This window comes from Periplaneta americana, chromosome 4 (genome assembly GCF_040183065.1).
Source record: "Periplaneta americana isolate PAMFEO1 chromosome 4, P.americana_PAMFEO1_priV1, whole genome shotgun sequence".
NCBI lineage: Eukaryota > Metazoa > Arthropoda > Insecta > Blattodea > Blattidae > Periplaneta > Periplaneta americana.
The window spans coordinates 71,113,441-71,132,146 of NC_091120.1; the positions used below are offsets into that span (position 1 = coordinate 71,113,441).

The window sequence follows — 18,706 nt, forward strand, 5'->3', positions numbered from 1 at the left end:
ATACTATACGCACGTAACTTTTAATCTGGCGAAGCGCCGTGTGTTCACAGTCGCAAGCAGCGACGCGCGACGGTAGCAGAATAAACTTGCCGCTGATCGCCCGATAGGAACACGACGTTCTCTGGGACTGGGTTTAGGCGATCTAGAGCTTATAACTGATCATTTATAATGAGTGCTAACCCGTATTGACCATAAGATTTCCTATATTACGTATTTGACTTGATTTGAAATAGGCCTACTTAATGCAATGGCATGCTGCATTAGTTTTCTATATCCCTAAGCGGAAGAGAAGCCAAGTTAATTTAGTTACCCGTTGATGTAAACATAGCAGCTACGTCCGAAATATTGTGGAAGAAGTGAATTCGATCATTTTACCTCCCCTCCCTTATGCCCATGCATGATCTAACCCAAATGGTGGTATTGATTATCATGGTGATGATGAATTTTACAACTTCTTCGTGCTTATTTGGTCAGCGCGGCCTAAGGTTACCGCTTGAGACAACACATAATAACTTTGTGAAACAGGATCCTTTCCTTTGGTACCCACACTTGGGTGAAAAATGTTACTGTCACAGCACTGGAATTTCAAAAGAAAAAGTAAGTAAGAGGGTAAAACTAAAAGTGAGTTAGACTTCACAGTGCAGTGAGCATTTCGCCCACGCCTGCGTCTGGCAATGAAAGTGACGTTGCACACTGAGATTGTCATCTGACTGTGAAATTTATATAAAGAAGCGACAGTCGCCGCGCGTTAATCTGTTCCTATCTTCAGAGCGGCGACAACATGGAGACCCTTCTGGTGAGTATTAGGATCAGTGATGACTTCAGAGTGCATTCGGTGGGGGAGGGGGAAACTATCAGGAATTAAATACTCGTATTTCCCTCTTCTTCGAGTACTTGAAGTATCTGTACCATTATATCAATTTAATTTTAAGCTGCGTCCAGAATTTTGCACTTTTGGGCCATATTACGGACGTAGAAACATCCAGGGTCTCATTGTGATCCAAACGATAGCGTTTAAAAAGATAAACCGGATTCGATTCCCAGAATGGAAGTAGAGTTTTATCCCAAAGCAAATGATTAGTTATCTTGGTTTGTGATTTTACTGTACTGTCCCATATACTGTAGTTAGCATTGAAACACATTATACAATTAATAAACTTGCTTGATAGTGAATGTTAAAACGAAGATTTTAGTGCACTGTTCTCTTCTCCTTCTTCTTTAACCCGCGAGAGGCCGCAATATTTATAGAATATCTAAAAAAAGTAAGAAGTAAATGTTTAAGATTTGAAGAAAAATCACATTGTTGTTTAGTCAACTGTTCGAAGACAGGTCTGAATCTCACAAGTGATACCGCAAGACATCAAATATGAGGCAACTAGGCAAGTAGAAAATGGTGTAGGGTGGCCAGTTCTTTCCCCCTCCTTTGCATACATCGCCGACTAGCTATATATTACACTATCCAGACTTCAGATGCATACAAACATAAAAAAATCACATATTATATATATATATGTATATATTTATTTATTTATACCTGGTAGAGATAAGGCCATCAGGCCTTCTCTTCCCCTCTACCAGGGGGTTACAACTACAATATTAAGAATACAATTACAATTACAATTAATAGGCCTATTATAAAAATAATACATCCTTTTCATCATCATCTTCGTCATAAACTATCATGGAGTCGGTCTCTGTGATCCATTCCGTCCTCATTTATTCAGGAGTCTTCAGAAAACACCCTCGGTTTCTTCTAATTTGTTGCCTGTATCTGATTACTAGTGGAATTCTGTCCTCGTCTAGTCTCCATATACAGGTTGCACCAATTTTCTTCTGTATTTCTACTTGTTCAAATATGGGTTCATAGATAGCGCAGGAAAATTACCTAAACAAACTTTTCAAAGATGAACTAAACGGATAGGGAAATCTTGCAAATATGTGAAGAGATGACGCAAGGAAAACTATTCGAGCCTCCCTCTAAAAAATGACCTCAATCAATTTATCATACAGGACAAAGAAAAGCAGAAAAACTAAATTCCTATTTGGGATGAGGACAATAATAGCTAATTTAGCTTCTGTGGAAAATACGGATCAATTTTCTATCAAACCTAGGGACATAAGGAGAAGGATCTCTGAATTAAAACTCATAAATCAGTAGGACCTGATGGTATATCGCCGGAGACATGTTAAAATTGGGAGGGGGAGCCATGATTATCTAGTGCGTATATTTGAAATATCAATAAACAATGGCATTGTCACGCAAGATTGTAAAGATGCTATAAGTCAGGATCTCACTCGGAAACAAAAGATTACAGACCAGTCAGCCTCGCCTCTGTGGTTTGGTTTGCAAACAGATGGAACACTTGATTTCAGCATATCTAAGGCAGCACTGGAACGATTCAAATTGGTTACATAATTGTCAGCATGGGTTCCGAGGAGGCTACTCATGTGAGAGTCAATTAGTAACTATGTCAGGATTTAGCAGACGGAATAGATTCAAATAGCCAAGTAGATGCAGTGATTATCGACTTTTCACGCGCATTCGATGTAGTCACATACGACATACTGTTGGTTAAACTACAATCAAAGGGAGTTGGCTTCAAAATACTCCTATGGATGAAGGAATTTTCAACTTGTCGCACTTAGAGTGTAAGGGTGGGGGAGAAATTATTGAGTCCAATAGAAATAAAATTACTTCCCGAGTCCCACAGGGGAGCCCTTTCTATTGTGGCTTTTGTGAATGATCTGCCAGTTTACATCTTGTCCAGGGTTCGCTTATTCGCGGATGACTGTATCGTATACAGGGAAATTAAAAGTAATGAAGATACTACTCTTCTTCAGAATGACCACAATAGAATAAACGATTGGGCAATGGCCAACAAAATGAAGATAAATTCCCTAAAGAGCAAAGCCGACAGCTTTACAAGAAAAAGAAATAAAATAATTGTATCATATATGTTAAGGGGTGTAACCAATCCGGAAGTTAACAAATGTAAATACCTCGGAATAACTTTTAGTATCGATCTCGGCTGGGGGGAACTCGTTACTGACCCAGCGGGAAAAGCATTAAGAACGTTACACTTTGTGATGAGGGTACTAAGAAAAGGATCTGAAAAATCCAAAGAGATTGCATGTAAGTCACTAGTTCGTCCAGTAAGGGAATGGTGCTGGATATTGGGATCCTTACAGATTAGAACACATTAAGACATTGGAAAATATAAAAAAACGGGCTTTCAAGCGTTGTCGTAATATTCAACATTAAAATGGGAAACACGGACAGGAGAACACGAATTCGATTATGCGCACTGTTCAAAACATACAAAGGTGAGCCTGCCCGGAGAGAAATAAAAAGTAGGTTGCAGCCGCCAAATTACTCTTCAAGGAACGACCACTCATATAAATTGAAGGAAAGAAGGCAGAGGATGGACACTGGAAAGTTTTCTTTTCTCAATCCTACTATCAGGGACTGGAATGCTTTACTTACAGTCTTACTAAAGGCTTTACCAATAACGAAAACTGTATTTGTGCGAGATCGTGCGTATTTGCTTGTTTTCCGCACAGAACCAATACGCGGTAAGTGTGAAATACCACAATCAATATTCCCAACGTAACACACATAACAATTTCCCTCTTCTTACCGCTTAAGCGCGACATTCATTTTACTGCTTTAGGCTTTTAACATATTATTTTTAGAGACGTTTAACATAGTAACAGGGGAGAGTCGGGTAGAATCGGACATCGGGTAATATCGGACAGTGAGTTTCTTTCATCTACCACACGATGATAGTATCTGATTGGCATGGTTACGTTTCTGTGATGTCGCATAGAGAAACGTAACCATGTCATTCAGGTACTATCACATGGTGGTAGATGAAAGAAACGCACTGTCCGATACTACCCGATCTCCGATACTACCCGACTTTCCCATAATTATAAATTGGAAACTTACCACTGCAATTTCACCTTAATTGCAATGTTAATTATTGTTTTTAAATATTTGCAAAATTTAAGTAACGTCTACTACTCCACGAAACTTATTGCATTCCTGATACAAGTAACATTAAGGAAGCCGTGAAAAAATCAACAAGATTCCAGATGCCGATGTTATTACTGCAATATGTTATATAAATAATATTGTTAAAATATTAAAATGAAAAATAAATCATTACATAACCTTACCGTTTGTTTTAAGTTCGCATTTATAGACTGGGGGAAAAAAAAGACAGACGTATATCACGGCCTGCTGGAGTATAGTAAACACAGAAAACATTTTATAGCAACAATGTTGAAGAAAGATAATTTGGTTTTCCGAAGTTGCCGTCATTAAACAGAAACCAACATGAAGATTTCATTGCAACTAATTAGAAATTCGTCTTTCAGGTATGTAATAAACGATCTTCGCACAAAATAATGTACGATACACGAGCGGTATGTTTGTTTTCAATCTTTTCCTCGAACATGAAAACGTCAACATACCGCTCTTGTAACGTATATTACTATTAAAAATAGGTTTAAGGGCTTTATTAATAGATGATAGTATATTATGCACACTATTTAAAGGGTCTAATTGATGTTTTCTTATTTGAAATGTTGTATCAGTGAAGAAGTGTGTTGTGTCAGTGAACTGTGTAGTGTCCGTGAAGTGTGTTTGTGTCAGTGAAGTTTTATAGTTTATAGTAGTAGTGCAAAGTATTTGAACAGTGAAATGTTTTTGAAGTGTTAGTGAAATTAGGGTAGTGTCAGTGAAATGTGTCGTAGTTATAATGCAGTGAGTGAGTTGACAGCGAAATGAATATAGTGCTGAAGCATACTTGTGCATATATGAATATATACTCGTGGGTTTTAGTTCGAACTTAGGGTTAAGATACAAATTAGATTTACTGTTATTATTATTATTACTACTGTTATTATTATTATTATTATTATTATTATTATTATTATTATTATTATTATTGTGTAATTTATTATTAATTGTGTTTATTATTTATTGTCATTTTTGAGTGTAATTAGTTACCACTGCCACCGGGTATTTACCCATTTGCAGTGTGAATAAATACATACATATATATGTCTATTCCTTTTTGGATATTTTCATTGTATTTGTGATATTGTCATATGCATTTAGCTCTTTTGTTTAAAACATAATTTATCCTCACAGATATAATTGCGTTTAAGCCAACCTCCAAATCCGGAGCGATCCTGGGCCCTACAGTCCGATTTGAGTCTCATAATGGCCAGCTGGAAGAGATCAAGTTTGAGAAAAAATCTATATAGGACTCCACAATCGATTATTACAAATTAAAACACAATCTACACAATGTTACAGTAACGGGGTTGATGGTTGGAGCATGGAGAACCATTCCAAAATGTTTTAATAATTTCCGGACATAGCACTCCTTTTTAGATTGACCCTATTATTGCTATTAAGTAGTCTGTTTCAATTTTGACAAATCACCTGTATTGGTTTAACAATTAATGTGTTTTAATTAAGAATTCATTGAAGACTATTATAAAAATAAATTTCAAAATGCGTAAACTTCATATTTTAGTTTGTAAACAAAACATTTTACATTCACTAAATTTAATTGTTGTAACACTTTGTCCTTGTTACAACCCTTCAATAAGGGAAGTTTGTAGCAATAAACTACTTTATAATCAGCCTTGTTCAAATATAATAGACTGATTAGCCTAATGGGCTTTCAAGGCAAACCACTTTTATCAATTTCACTATGCTGCCATCTAGCGACTGCAAAAGAAGTCTCGTTAAAACCCTTATGGAATAGAATGGAGCAACTGTACTTGCATCTAGCAGTTGTTACCAAAAAATGCCTTTTTGACGGTGGAGGCTCTGTGGTTGTTTTCATATTGCCATTTCGTAACATGGGAAACGCCAATCTGATATATACTATATGTGATTAGGACTTTATATGATTTGTCTCGTCATTTTAAAAGTCAAATTTCGTAATAAAAATTATGTATAGAAGAGCAGACATTGCTAACGAGTCACAATATTTTTATATAGTTTGTTGTAATGTCGTGGAAACTTTGAAATATCTAAATAAATATCAGAGATCTTGCAAAAATTGAACACTTCTATTGTTGCAGCTTATTTTTTTATAAGATAACATGTATAACAGGTAATTGAAAGCGTTTTATTAGTTTTATAATTTTGTTATTTAAAAAAATCTTGAAATATGCGATATTTTGTCATTCATGTGTTACAAATATTTATTTTTAATTTATATAGGCCTATGAGATATAGAAATGAGTATTATGAATCTTCTATATGGGCTACATCAACACCAGAAGAAAGTATTTTAAGATCGAAATTATTTTTGACTCTTATTTCCTTTACAGCACCGTCATTTCATTCGAAGTTAATTTCATTAATATAGATGTCGAAGAGTATTGGTGATTGGCAATGTCTTAAAGCTTTATTAACATGAGCGAGCAGATGTTGAAGGCCCGGAATGTGAATTAATTTTTATTTAACTGTTTTTCTATATATTTCATTTACTGTCTGTAAAAGTTGATCTGGAACATTACTATTGTTTGAGATTTCAAATAATTTCTATGCATTAATTCGGTCAAAGGCTTTATTATAATCAATTAAAAGTACGAAAATTTAGAATTATTTAAATTCTCTTCTCCGATTCTAAATCCACTCTGAGGTTGTTCTAGAAATGTCTCATCCAGTGTTTTTAGTTTATTGTTCAATATATTTATTTATTTCTCTAATGGCATGGAACATTAACAAATAGTCATCAATTGTCCATCTGATTCATTATCTTAATCCTGGCTTCCCAATATTCTCCGGTCTCGGATGTTCTGCGAAGAGCCGGACAGCGCATTAAGTGGTCCCTGTCCATATCTTCATCCAGATTACAGAGCTTGCAGGTGGGCGATTGAAGTAACCCAAACCGATACAGGCGTTTGGCAAGAATGTCGTGTCCAGTTTGGAGTCGGAACTTCGCAACAGCTTGTTTTCTTGGTTAGTCAGATGTGCTATGTAAGGAAGTCTTCCAGGGCTTGGTTGTGTTGTTTGATTCTAAACTCATGAGGTATTGTTCCTTCATTTGCTTCTTTATGTAGAGTTTAGAGGAGTGATATGATGTTACTGATTTGAGGAAACTAGTGAGCATGGCAACTTTTTTCGCTAATGCATTTGCGTGTTCATTGCCAGAAATTTGACAATGCCCAGAAATCCACTGCAATAAAACTTCCTTTTGAGCTAATTTGAGTTTCTTCAGTGTCTTACGACAGTCATGAATCTCCACTGATACAATTGATTCTATGGCGGATCTTGAATCACTCAGGAATACAGTCTTGGAGAACATTTCAAGATGCAGTAGAAATTGGTTTGATGCTGTTCGAATGGTTTCGATTTCTCCATCGATATATTTCTGTACAGTTTATGACGAGTGTTTTGTTTAGCTAATCTAGACTTATTATCAGACAGTGTATGCGGGATGACTTAAGGAAAAGTGAAGTTGTTTCGTATCGGAGTATATGGCACGTGCCGCGCCGTCCGTCTTTTGTGTACCTGGCAAGTACAGCAGCGTACAAAAGGAAGGAACCCCGGTCCGTTCATAGTCATATTGCAACGCAGTGTGTGCAGTTGTGTTATCCTGTTCAAGTATTTAGTACGCGTTGAATAGTGTTGTGCTGATCTATTCATAATGTCGAAGGCAAAACGTTCAATTCGCCCAGAAATATGAAGTGCAATTAAGAAGTATGGGAGTGACATTTTATGTACGTATTAACGAAGACAATATCGTCCGTTATGTCGTCTATGTAAAAAAACCAGAACAGCTCAGGCTATAGGAAACCATTGCAACAGTACATTTCACAGGAAATGCGTTGAAATTAAAATCTCAGGAACCATCATCATCATCATCATCATCATCATCATCATTTAGTTGTGCGGGTCTAAACGAAACGTTTTGCAAAGACATGTGCAACATGATGCTCAGTGCAAATATTCCTCTAAAGAAATTGAGTGATCCCCATTTTAGAGGTTTTCTTCATAAATTCTCCCGACACAAAACAAACTATTTAAGCGATAGGCGAAGACGATTCAGCTTCGATAACTTACGAGAACATATCGTCATTTACTGCAACGCTAGTAATTCCATCAATGATGACAAGGACTGAACCTTGCAAGATATGTACTACAGTACGTCATTTTTCTTCTCCTTCTGACTGTACGGAGATACAGTAGCATGTTGACGTCGTCTGTTTACGTTTAAAACCTGTTGAGGCAATGGTCTGAATAACAAAAATGTAACATATAGTAAATGTGCACCTACATTCAACGATAAATCATCCCGCATCCACTGTCTACTTATTATTAATATATTATTATTATTATTATTATTATTATTATTATTATTATTATAAAGTTACATTCCTGTGGAATATTTCCGGATAGGTATACCTGTGCTATTGGGAAAAATGAGTAGCTTTGTCTTGAAATGTTTTCATGAAATGATTCTTATCATTATCATTAACATACACGACAAAGTTGCATACACCTCAGCTATAACCCCAGGAAATTGAAATTTCACGTTGGGTCTTAATTTGTTGCTGATATTGCAACAGTTCACATCAGCTTCTTGCATTCCAAGTTTCAAAGAATGGTAAATTTCATAATACTACTTGTTGTTTTGTCTTTTGTCTTCAGCTTTTCATCTTGGCGCCAATAGTCAACGTGGCTATAGGACATGAATACCAGAATGAAAAGCACGACAACGATGGTTACGCAGCTGCCTCTGAGCTCCACCAAGAAAGCGATTATAATAACGGCGGAATTCTGTTCAACGTGCAAGACGGCTCGGCACATTCAAACGTCAATCAGGTGACTGTCCCTGTACCGGTCGCCGTTCCAGTTCCTTTTACAGTTTTCAGAGCAGTTCCTGTCCCTGTACCTCAGCCGTACGCCGTGCCAGTGCATCAGCCACTTGCTGTAGAGGTGCCTCGATCCTTAGTGGGAAATTCAAACGGGCCACTGCTTGGTTCCTTGTACGGCTCTGGCCTGGGTGTCATGAACTTCGCACACAGGACGGGACAAAATCAAGCATTCAACTTGGGACAAGGTGCTCTGCCCATGTCTTATAGCTCAGGATCTGTAGGAAACGATCTTGAACTCGTCTTTTTTTCAGGTTACCCAAATCCTGGGTCTAATGCAATTGGGCATGCACAAAATTTTGTGTTGCAAAATCAAGGTTTCCAGCATGCTGGAGGCCACGTGTCCTGTCCTGCAGGATATAGTACAGGGCCCTCTAATCTCGGACAAATGTCTTCAGGACACAGCCAGACCACCACCTCTCCGAAGAGAGGAATGCCAGGACCTCGTAGAGGTCACAGATAAATCAATGTACCTTTCCGATTTTGCCATATTACGATTTTTGTTATGTAGTTTTGTTGTGTTTTTTTTACAATTTCATTGTTATAATTTGTGCACAAATAAATTAAAAGTTATTGAGAGTATAAGCCCATATATCTCTGTCAATTATTATACAGGGACACCATTTTAATTTTACTTCAATTTTTATTGTACCTGAGTTTTTTAATGTACTTTACTCTCACCCCCTCTACTAGTAAACTTCCAACCGCACTCCACACAGAACAGAGGCCGCGTACGCAGTCAAAGTCGCCTTACGGTCATAATAAACAGTACTGAATTAGTGAGTATAGTACGTTCCAGAATGTTCGAGTTTTCCAGTGACAAAGAACTTTCAATATTGAATCATATTTTCGCACAGGTACTGTCGTCCGTTTGTCTACGTAGCATCCCGGTTTTCCCCACCCGATTCTGCTCGCCCCTTTGTAAAGGCTAGTAGCTGGGCTGTCTTAGCTACTTTCAGAAAACATTAATTTCTGTTAGAAATTCGACCTCTACGTAATATTATACAACAGTTAAATTAACTTAAATAAAACGGCCTCGTTAAATGTCACGTTATTTCCCATCTTTCTATGACCCTGAGACAAAACCACTTGGACGGACAGTAGATAGCATGTCTGAGTAATTTTATCTTTTCTGATCGGGCAGAAGTGAAGATTGAATTTACAGTACGTAAAGTACTCTTTGATAGAGTCGGTACAGAATTATTTTGACATGAGTTGCTAGTACGAAGGACGAAACTGATAAAATTGGAATTAGGTACAACAGTCTATAGTGCGATAATATGCAAAAAAGATTTAAAGTGTGTATCGAAATGAACGATCACCATTTTCAAAATTGTGTTTAAATATTCATATTATGATTATTTTTCAATTCAACTTCATTCTCTATATTGTACACTAATGTGCTGTAGACAGTATAATGTATACTGCACAATGAATACATCCGAATGGATAGCTCAGTTCGTGTGTAAAAACACTTATTGTTAATACTGTACTGTATTTTGATTAAACAAAAACCTAATGAAAATTATCAAATTCAAAATCGCGATATTTCCTAGTTTACGTAAATGGATGAACTAGACTACTTTTCTTCCTTCCTATACCTAGTAAAATGAATTGTTTGTATTTTACGCCAGTATCATCGAACTCCAGTCGTGAATGGGGGTAGCAAACGGTGTTTCTGGTTCTCAACCGTTAATCCAAAGGTATAGCAAGGTTAATATTAGAAATGTTAGTAAAAATAAAATGATGTCCCTGTACATATTACACTCTACAATTATCTATATTCCATGCTGAACGTGTATATTAAAACCACAGCTGTGGAGTCAGAAACGAAACAATTATAGAAGGACTTAGAAGCAGGATTACGTGCATTAGCAAGTAATCAAGGGTATAGTTGGAACAAATTCTATGCAGTTGTAAGATATTTCGGTAGTCTCAGTTAGAAGCAATTTTCGAGAGAATCGCAGTCGGAAGTAATTTTGGGAAAGTCATAGTCCGAAATAATAATGGGAGCAGTCTGAGTCGAAAGAAATGTCAAGAGAGAAAAATATTTTGGGAGTCATAGTTGAAAGAAATTTTGGGTGCCAGAGTTGGAAAACATTTCGGGTGGAATTGGAAAGAATTTTGCCAGTCTCAGTTGGGAAGAATTTTCGGGGAGTAGCAGTCTGAAGCAATTTTGGGTGGAAACGGAAGCAATTTTTGATGTAGTCATAGTGGGTACAACTTTTAACAGTTTCTCGTGTAAGCAGTTGGTGATTTCATGTTTATGGATATTCAATTTCGTGTACAAAACATTATTAGACTTTTCTTTTCAATGCATTGTCCTATACCGTTATAAAGAATGCCTCCAAAATATCGTATGAAAATAATAGCACGTAACAGAGAACATAAATTTATGTAAATTGAATTTCGGAACCTATCTCTAATTCGTGTGTTTAGTGCCTTAATCAAATGCGGCACAACATGTTTCTGTTGGTTAACGAAAGCATATTCAAGTTTGCAGTCCATGATTCACTACAATTAATAGTTATCTTATCTTAAATGGAGTTATTTGCCATGAACCGTAGGATGTAGCCTAGTGCTTCAATATGGGTACAATAACCTGCTTAAACGTCTTGTATGCCATTTGACTAAGGAAATAACATTTCTAGTTAAAAAGATAGTTTGCTGTACCGGTACTGAATTTACATAACTCGATCTCCTTGATCACGTGCTGCTTTTCAGACACAATCCTAAAAACATCCCATATAAGTCTGACAACTTAATAGTTTTTACATTTTATATTTAGCCTACTTCCAATAAGTGCAAAAGACTACTCAATTTTACGATAGAGAGATACGACATGCGTATGACGTCATGACATCCGCTACTTATGTGTTGTTTAACACAGCTCAAAATGGATGTTTTCACGAAACAGAACGTGTTGTTGATGACAACGATGAAATTAATTATCAGTGAAATGAAACAGATTATTACCATGAAATATTTATACAGGCTGTAAGGGGTATAACTGCCATTATTTTAACTGATGATTATTCATGTCATAACGAAGAAGAAATGTGCTTACAATTTTTTTCTAATTGCAATATTTAACTAATTATTAAAGTTTACAATATTAGACGTTTTGCAACGTTGCTGGATAGGAAGGAGTGGGTTTATAAGTACACAGTACATCTCAAGCGGGTACACACATACCGGTACAGATGCTCTGTTCTAATGCAGGAGCGGACCGTGATAATACTGTTGTTTACATAAAACGAGCAGCAAATACAAACTTTCAATCTCATTAATGGAACATTATGGTAAATTTATATTTTATGTAACAATATTGCTTCATTTTTATTGTATGTCTAAAAAATAAACAAAAATGGCTTTCTGCACAAAATCACACGAACTTTTTTCTAATGCAAAATTTTAATCTCTCCCGCTTCTGTGAAGCAGTATCATTTTTAAACAAATTTCTGGTTGTGTGATTTTCGAAATGGGGTAAGAGACTTTTAGTTTCTAAAAATCGTTGACAAACAGCTACAAAAGTTCGACAATTAGGTAACCTTCTTTGAGGAAAACGTTGACGGTACATCTTTCTTGTCTCACTGGAATTACGACGACTTTCTTCATAAATTAATAACATATGATATTCCTAAACTGTAAATGACATTGTAATTTTTTTTATTGAATACCCTGTATGAACTACCATCCGCTTGGCAGTTACCTATGGATAGAGAGCTTGAACTCAGCTGACTCGTACTTACGTCTGTGCGGAGTTCTGCCTGCTGAACAGGTTGCCACGTCTCTCACGCCAGAATATTAACAAATTTAAGAATGGATTTTTATTTAATTTCACGAAAACGTAATAGACTAATATTAACTCTTTGCTAGATATATCTACTAATGTAATTGTTTTCGTAATTTTACTAACAATATAAGCCGTGTAACGCGAATAAAATAAGAAAAGGAATTTTTTTTCTGGGAATCTATCAAATTTTGACTCTTTGTAGTATGGAGATTTTTTGATCTTGTGGAGCGTCCCCGACGACTGTGAAAAGGACGGCACTTATACATTTTACACCCTGTATAAAGGACGCAGCAGGTTAGCTACTCCAATGCAACTAGAACATAGTAAAATGTTGTATAGATGGAAGAATGAGTAAGGATAGGATAGGATTGGATGGAACAGCAATAGAAAGCAGATGAAAGGACTAAAGAGAGCAGGAGAAAGAGACGAGTAGCAAAAGAGAGAAAGGAGGATGAGTGGAGAGAATAGAATTGACATTAAGAGGGCAGAAAAGAAGAGGCAAGGAGAGGGGATGAAAAGAAAGAAACGGTGAGGGAAAAAAGAGCAAAGGAGAGATTAGAGTAATAAATAAAGAGAAACTAAAGCGTGATATGTGCTATATTTGACCAACCTTTACTTTTATTTAGAAACACATGCGAACTTACTGTACATACATACATACATACATACATACATACATACATACATACATACATTTTTTATTTTAGTAGGCTAATTTACGACGCTTTATCAACATCTTAGGTTATCTAGCGTCTGAATGAAATGAAGGTGAAATGAGTCCGAGGTCCAGCATCGAAAGTTACCCAGCATTTGCTCATATTGGGTTGGGAGAAAACCCCGGAAAAAAACCTCAACCAGGTAACTTGCCCCGACCGGAAATCGAACCCGGGCCACCTGGTTTCGCGGCCAGACGCGCTGACCGTCACTCCACAGGTGTGGACTGACTACTTACATACATACACACATACATACATACATACACACACATACATACACACATACATACATACACATACATTACATAGGCCTACGTATATGCATACATTAGGTAGATATAGGCCTGGATATGCTACTGGAGCTAAATGACAGCTGTGAGCAGTATGGAATGAAGGTAAATGCCAACAAAACGAAGAGCACGGTCATAGGAAGAAAAGTAAAGAAGGTAAACTTGCGAATTCTAAATGAGGCAGTGGAGCAAGTGGACAGTTTCATATACTTAGGATGTACTATAAGCAGTAGTGTCGTGCAATGTTCGAACATGAGAGGGGATATCAAGATACGAGTCGTCCTACTCCTTAGGCATTCAGCAGTACATAGAAATGAAGCATATAGACTAAAATAACCGAGTCTATTGAAAACCAGCCAGAGGCCTTATGTTCGGCTCAAGTTTGCCGAGTCTCTGTAGAACCGAAGCTCCTTTTGCGTTTCTTCAATCTTTCCCCTTCCTTACATATGTTCGTGCCTTTCTGCTTAGCTCTTCCTCTCCCTGCACCTTTATACTTTAGCTGCATAAGTATGTCAGGCACATTATCTTGAGAAATTACATAAAGATTAATTTTTTTCGTCCTACAGAATACATCTATTATGGTAATAATTGATATTAGAGGAGAAAAATTCTCTCCGAAGCCGGGGATCGAACCCGGATCCTTGGTTCTACATACCAAGCGCTCTAACCATTGACGAAGATAGATAGATTTAAGCCGGATAGAATCCATCTCCTTCTGTGTTTTTCCCATTGTGGCCTGACTCCAAGTTCGACATGTATGTTGACATAAACTATTAAGTCAACTGTCATTATACAAGGAGCGCACTCAGTTAAGTGACTTGGTAGGACCAAAAAATTAATCTTTACGTTGACTCTTCGCCCAACAGTGCGTCGGAGCGAATTTTTCTCCCCTAATATCAATTGAGAAATTACGCATAGTAATGAGTAAAAGGTAATTTTTGTTCTTATTAATAGCCTATGACTAAACATTCACAGAAATATACACATAAATAAAACAAACAAAATATATTAAATAAACGCATATGTTCAGAGTACCGACTAGCATTGTGCAATGTTCACACATGAGGGAGTAAACAAGACTTCGTCTTATGTCATATGAAAACTAATCGCAAAATATGTGCTTAAATCCTTAGGCGGTTTAAAATAGCGTCCTGCAATGTTTGGACATGACAGCGGCAACCAATATTTTACAAACTTCGTCTTATTTCATACGACAAACTGATAGCAAGATTTGTGTTAAAATCCTTAAGCGGTTAAAACATAGGTAAAGGGATGAAAATGGAGGACAGCGATTTTTCATAACAAGATGGAACAACCACGACAAATAATGAACTTCGTCATACTCAACAAAATGCACCAAACATAGGCCTAGTGTTTGTCATAAACGACGATAATGGATAGTATGAAAATTAAACAATTTATTTTATGTAACAGGCTGGATAGTAGGCTAATGTTGTAATTATGTATAACATTACGAAAATGAAAACATTTATTTAACATCTTGGATATTATTTATTAACAGAGTGGGTAGTATAAGTTGTAATTATGTAAGTACGAAAATGAAATCTTTTCTTTTCTATTTAATAACAGGTAGAGTACTGTAAGTTTATTATGTGTAATATGAAAATTAAATCTTATTTATTCCCAGGTTGGATATTTCAAGTTACAACGAATTATGTGTAGTACGAAAACGAGACCATATATTGTTTTTATTAACAGATTGAATATTATAAGTTATAATGATGTGTAGCATGAAAATGAAATCATTTATTTTTTGGACTTACACATTCATCATCCGTACAATCACATAGGCCTATCTATTGTTACCGAGTGACTGTGATTTATTTGACTATTATGTGAATAATGTAATTATATCTACTTTCTGTCGGTATTTGGTATAGTAAAAACTGTCATATATTTTTAAAACAAAATGTGATTTACCTATATGTACGTATATTTCTGTCGATGTTTAGTGATCATTTTGTAATAAAAATTACCTGTTCTTACATCTAAATAAAACTTCTTACGCAGCTAAAAGCATGAAGAGATGGATTGGGGAGGGTAGGAGAGGCCAGCGAGCTTGAAAGGGCAGATTCGAGCGAGCGGGATAGATCCGCTTCTTCAAAACAAACTTCTGTTCTTGTCACGCTCGAAAAACTTGAACCGAATATAGCGCATGAAATCCACGACACTAATAAGCAGTAACATGAGCTGCTGCCAAGAAGTCAAAAGGAGAATAGAAATGGCAAAGGAAGCTTTTAATAGAAAAAGAAGCATATTCTGCTGACCTCTGGAGAAAGAACTAAGAAAGAGACTAGTGAAGTGCTTTGTGTAGGTGTAGCATTGTATGGGGGCAGAAACATGGACGTTACGACGAAGTGAAGAGAAGCGAATAGAAGCATTTGAAATATGGATATGGAGAAGGATGGAGCCGTGAAATGGTCAGAGTAAGAAACTAAGCTGTTGGAAAGAGTGGGTGAAGAAAGAATGATGCTAAAACTGATCAGAAGAAAGAAGGAATTGACTGTCTCACTGGTTGAGAAGAAACTGCCTACTGAAGGATGCACTGGAAGGGATAAAGAACGGGAGAAGAGTTCGTGGGAGAAGAAGATATCAGGTAATAGACGACATCAAGAATCATATGCGGAGACAAAGAGGAAGCCAGAAAATAGGAAACACTGGAGAATGCTGGATTTGCAGTGAAAGACCTGCACTTGGGCGGAACACCATGAATGAATGAATGAATGAATGAATGAATGAATACTTACTTACAAATGGCTTTTAAGGAACCCGCAAATTCATTGCCCCCCTCACATAAGCCCGCCATCGGTTCCTATCCTATGCAAGATTAATCCAGTCTCTATCATCATATTCCATCTCCCTCAAATCCATTTTAATATTATCTTCCCATCTACGTCTCGGCCTCCCCAAAGGTCTTTTTCCCTCCGGTCTCCCAACTAACACTCTATATGCATTTCTGGATTTACCCATACATGCTACATGCCCTGCCCATCTCAAACGTCTGGATTTAATGTTCCTAATTATGTCAGGTGAAAAAACAATGCGTGCAGTTCTGCGTTGTGTAACTTCCTTCATTCTCCTGTAACTTCATCCCTCTTAGCCCCAAATATTTTCCCAAGAACCTTATTCTCAAATACCCTTAATATCTGTTCCTCTCTCAAAGTGAGAGTCCAAGTTTCACAACCATACACAACAACTGTTTTATAAATTCTAACTTTCAGATTTTTTGACAGCAGACTGGATGATAAAAGCTTCTCAACAGAATAATAACAGGCATTTCCCATATTTATTCTGCGTTTAATTTCCTCCAGAGTGTCATTTATATTTGTTACTGTTGCTCCAAGATATTTGAATTTTTCAACCTCTTCGAAGGATAAATCTCCAATTGTTATGTTTCCATTTCGTACAATATTCTGGTCACGAGACATAATCATATACTTTGTCTTTTCGGGATTTACTTCCAAATCTATCGCTTTACTTGCTTTAAGCAAAATTTCCGTGTTTTCTCTAATCGTTTGTGAATTTTCTCCTAACATATTCACGTCATCCGCATGGACAAGAATGAATGAATGAATGAATGAATGAATACATACATACACACATAGAAAAATACGTACATGTTCGGAATATGCCTGTTATGCTTACATAAAAACATATGAAACTGAGTTTAATTGTTTTACGTTTAAGTTCACATATATTGCATACTGCAAAAAGGCTATCCTGACGCTTTATTACTAAGAAAACCAGACATTTCTTCAGCGCAAACAGTTTCTAACCTTTGTACCTTTATTAGTACAGTCATATTAATAATTTTAAATTCGTTCCTTTCTTAATCTTTGTTTACATGTAGGCTATTCTTTGAGCTGAATAATTCGTTCTATCTAAACCAGCCCTTTTCTATGGGTGTGCCGTGAATGATCTGCTAGTGTGCAGCGAGAAATAGACAATAGTAAAGGTTATCGTAGTAAAAACTGGTAGAGTAAAAGAAAAAAGAGTAGCAAAAAAAAAAATGTGAATCTACAAGAGCCAATTTTCAACGAAGTGTAATGTGCGAGCGGCAGAGAAAAGAATGACTCACGCCCAGTAAGGTTTGCCAAGTCAGTAAAGTTGAAATATCGTACCAACCTTGAACTGAATTGAATTGAATTTGAATTTAAGGCAGGGGGAACTACGACCCAACACTGCGATCTTATTTGATCTATTGCACTGACTCTCAAGGTAGGCACATTTTCAATCTACACCGATTGACCACACCTAGGTTTGCTGCGTACCCAAATTTCGAGCAGGAAACTCTACTCATCCCTAGGACAGCCCAATCCATGCATCGCCAGCCGGCTTTCGGGGAATACTAAGGGCTAATGATGATATGAAGAAATTTTGATGGAATAATGTAGATGCCTAACGTGTAGAAACGGGAGAAACCCGAAAAAAGCTCCTACTGCAACTTGTCCACCACAAGTTCGCAATGGACCAACCTTAAAATTATCATACTTTACATGTTATATGAAAAAAAATCCACCCTAGTTAAATAGATACCACTGTTTTAGATTATAGACTACGAGTGTACCGTAGGACTTTAAATTAAACTTTAGTATACCAAATATAGAAAAAAGTCCAATCGTTGATCAAAACAAATTGGGGAACCGAATTATACCTCTATGGAGGAAGCATAGAAGGCAGACTGGGCTTAATCTGGTTTCGTCTAAGAGCCTGGAGGGCACTTAAACTCGTCAACGAAGAGGGGGCGAGAATATGTCCTCTTTTGGGTAGAGGCGAGACATCACACCATATTTTATGGGAATGTGAAGCCACAGAAGCTCTGAAGAAACAATTCCTGCCAGAGTCCTTCATTACATCTAGCAGGGGGCAATTGGCGACATACGATATATTAAATAACGCTAAATTCTGTGACAGTGTGGGAAAATTTATGGTAAAAATTCGACAGTTGAGGATGGAACTGGCCGAAGGGGAGGGAG

At 36.7% G+C, this 18,706-nt stretch overlaps 1 protein-coding gene across 1 annotated transcript; it reads left to right on the forward strand.

Moving 5' to 3' along the window:
* The first annotated feature begins 659 nt into the window (after positions 1-659).
* On the forward strand, positions 660-9,477 carry LOC138698826 (uncharacterized). Its single transcript, XM_069825044.1, has 2 exons — positions 660-796; positions 8,684-9,477. Exons 1-2 carry the CDS (start codon positions 782-784, stop codon positions 9,368-9,370), a joined length of 702 nt encoding a protein of 233 aa, XP_069681145.1. The 5' UTR covers positions 660-781; the 3' UTR covers positions 9,371-9,477.
* Positions 9,478-18,706: the final 9,229 nt, after the last annotated feature.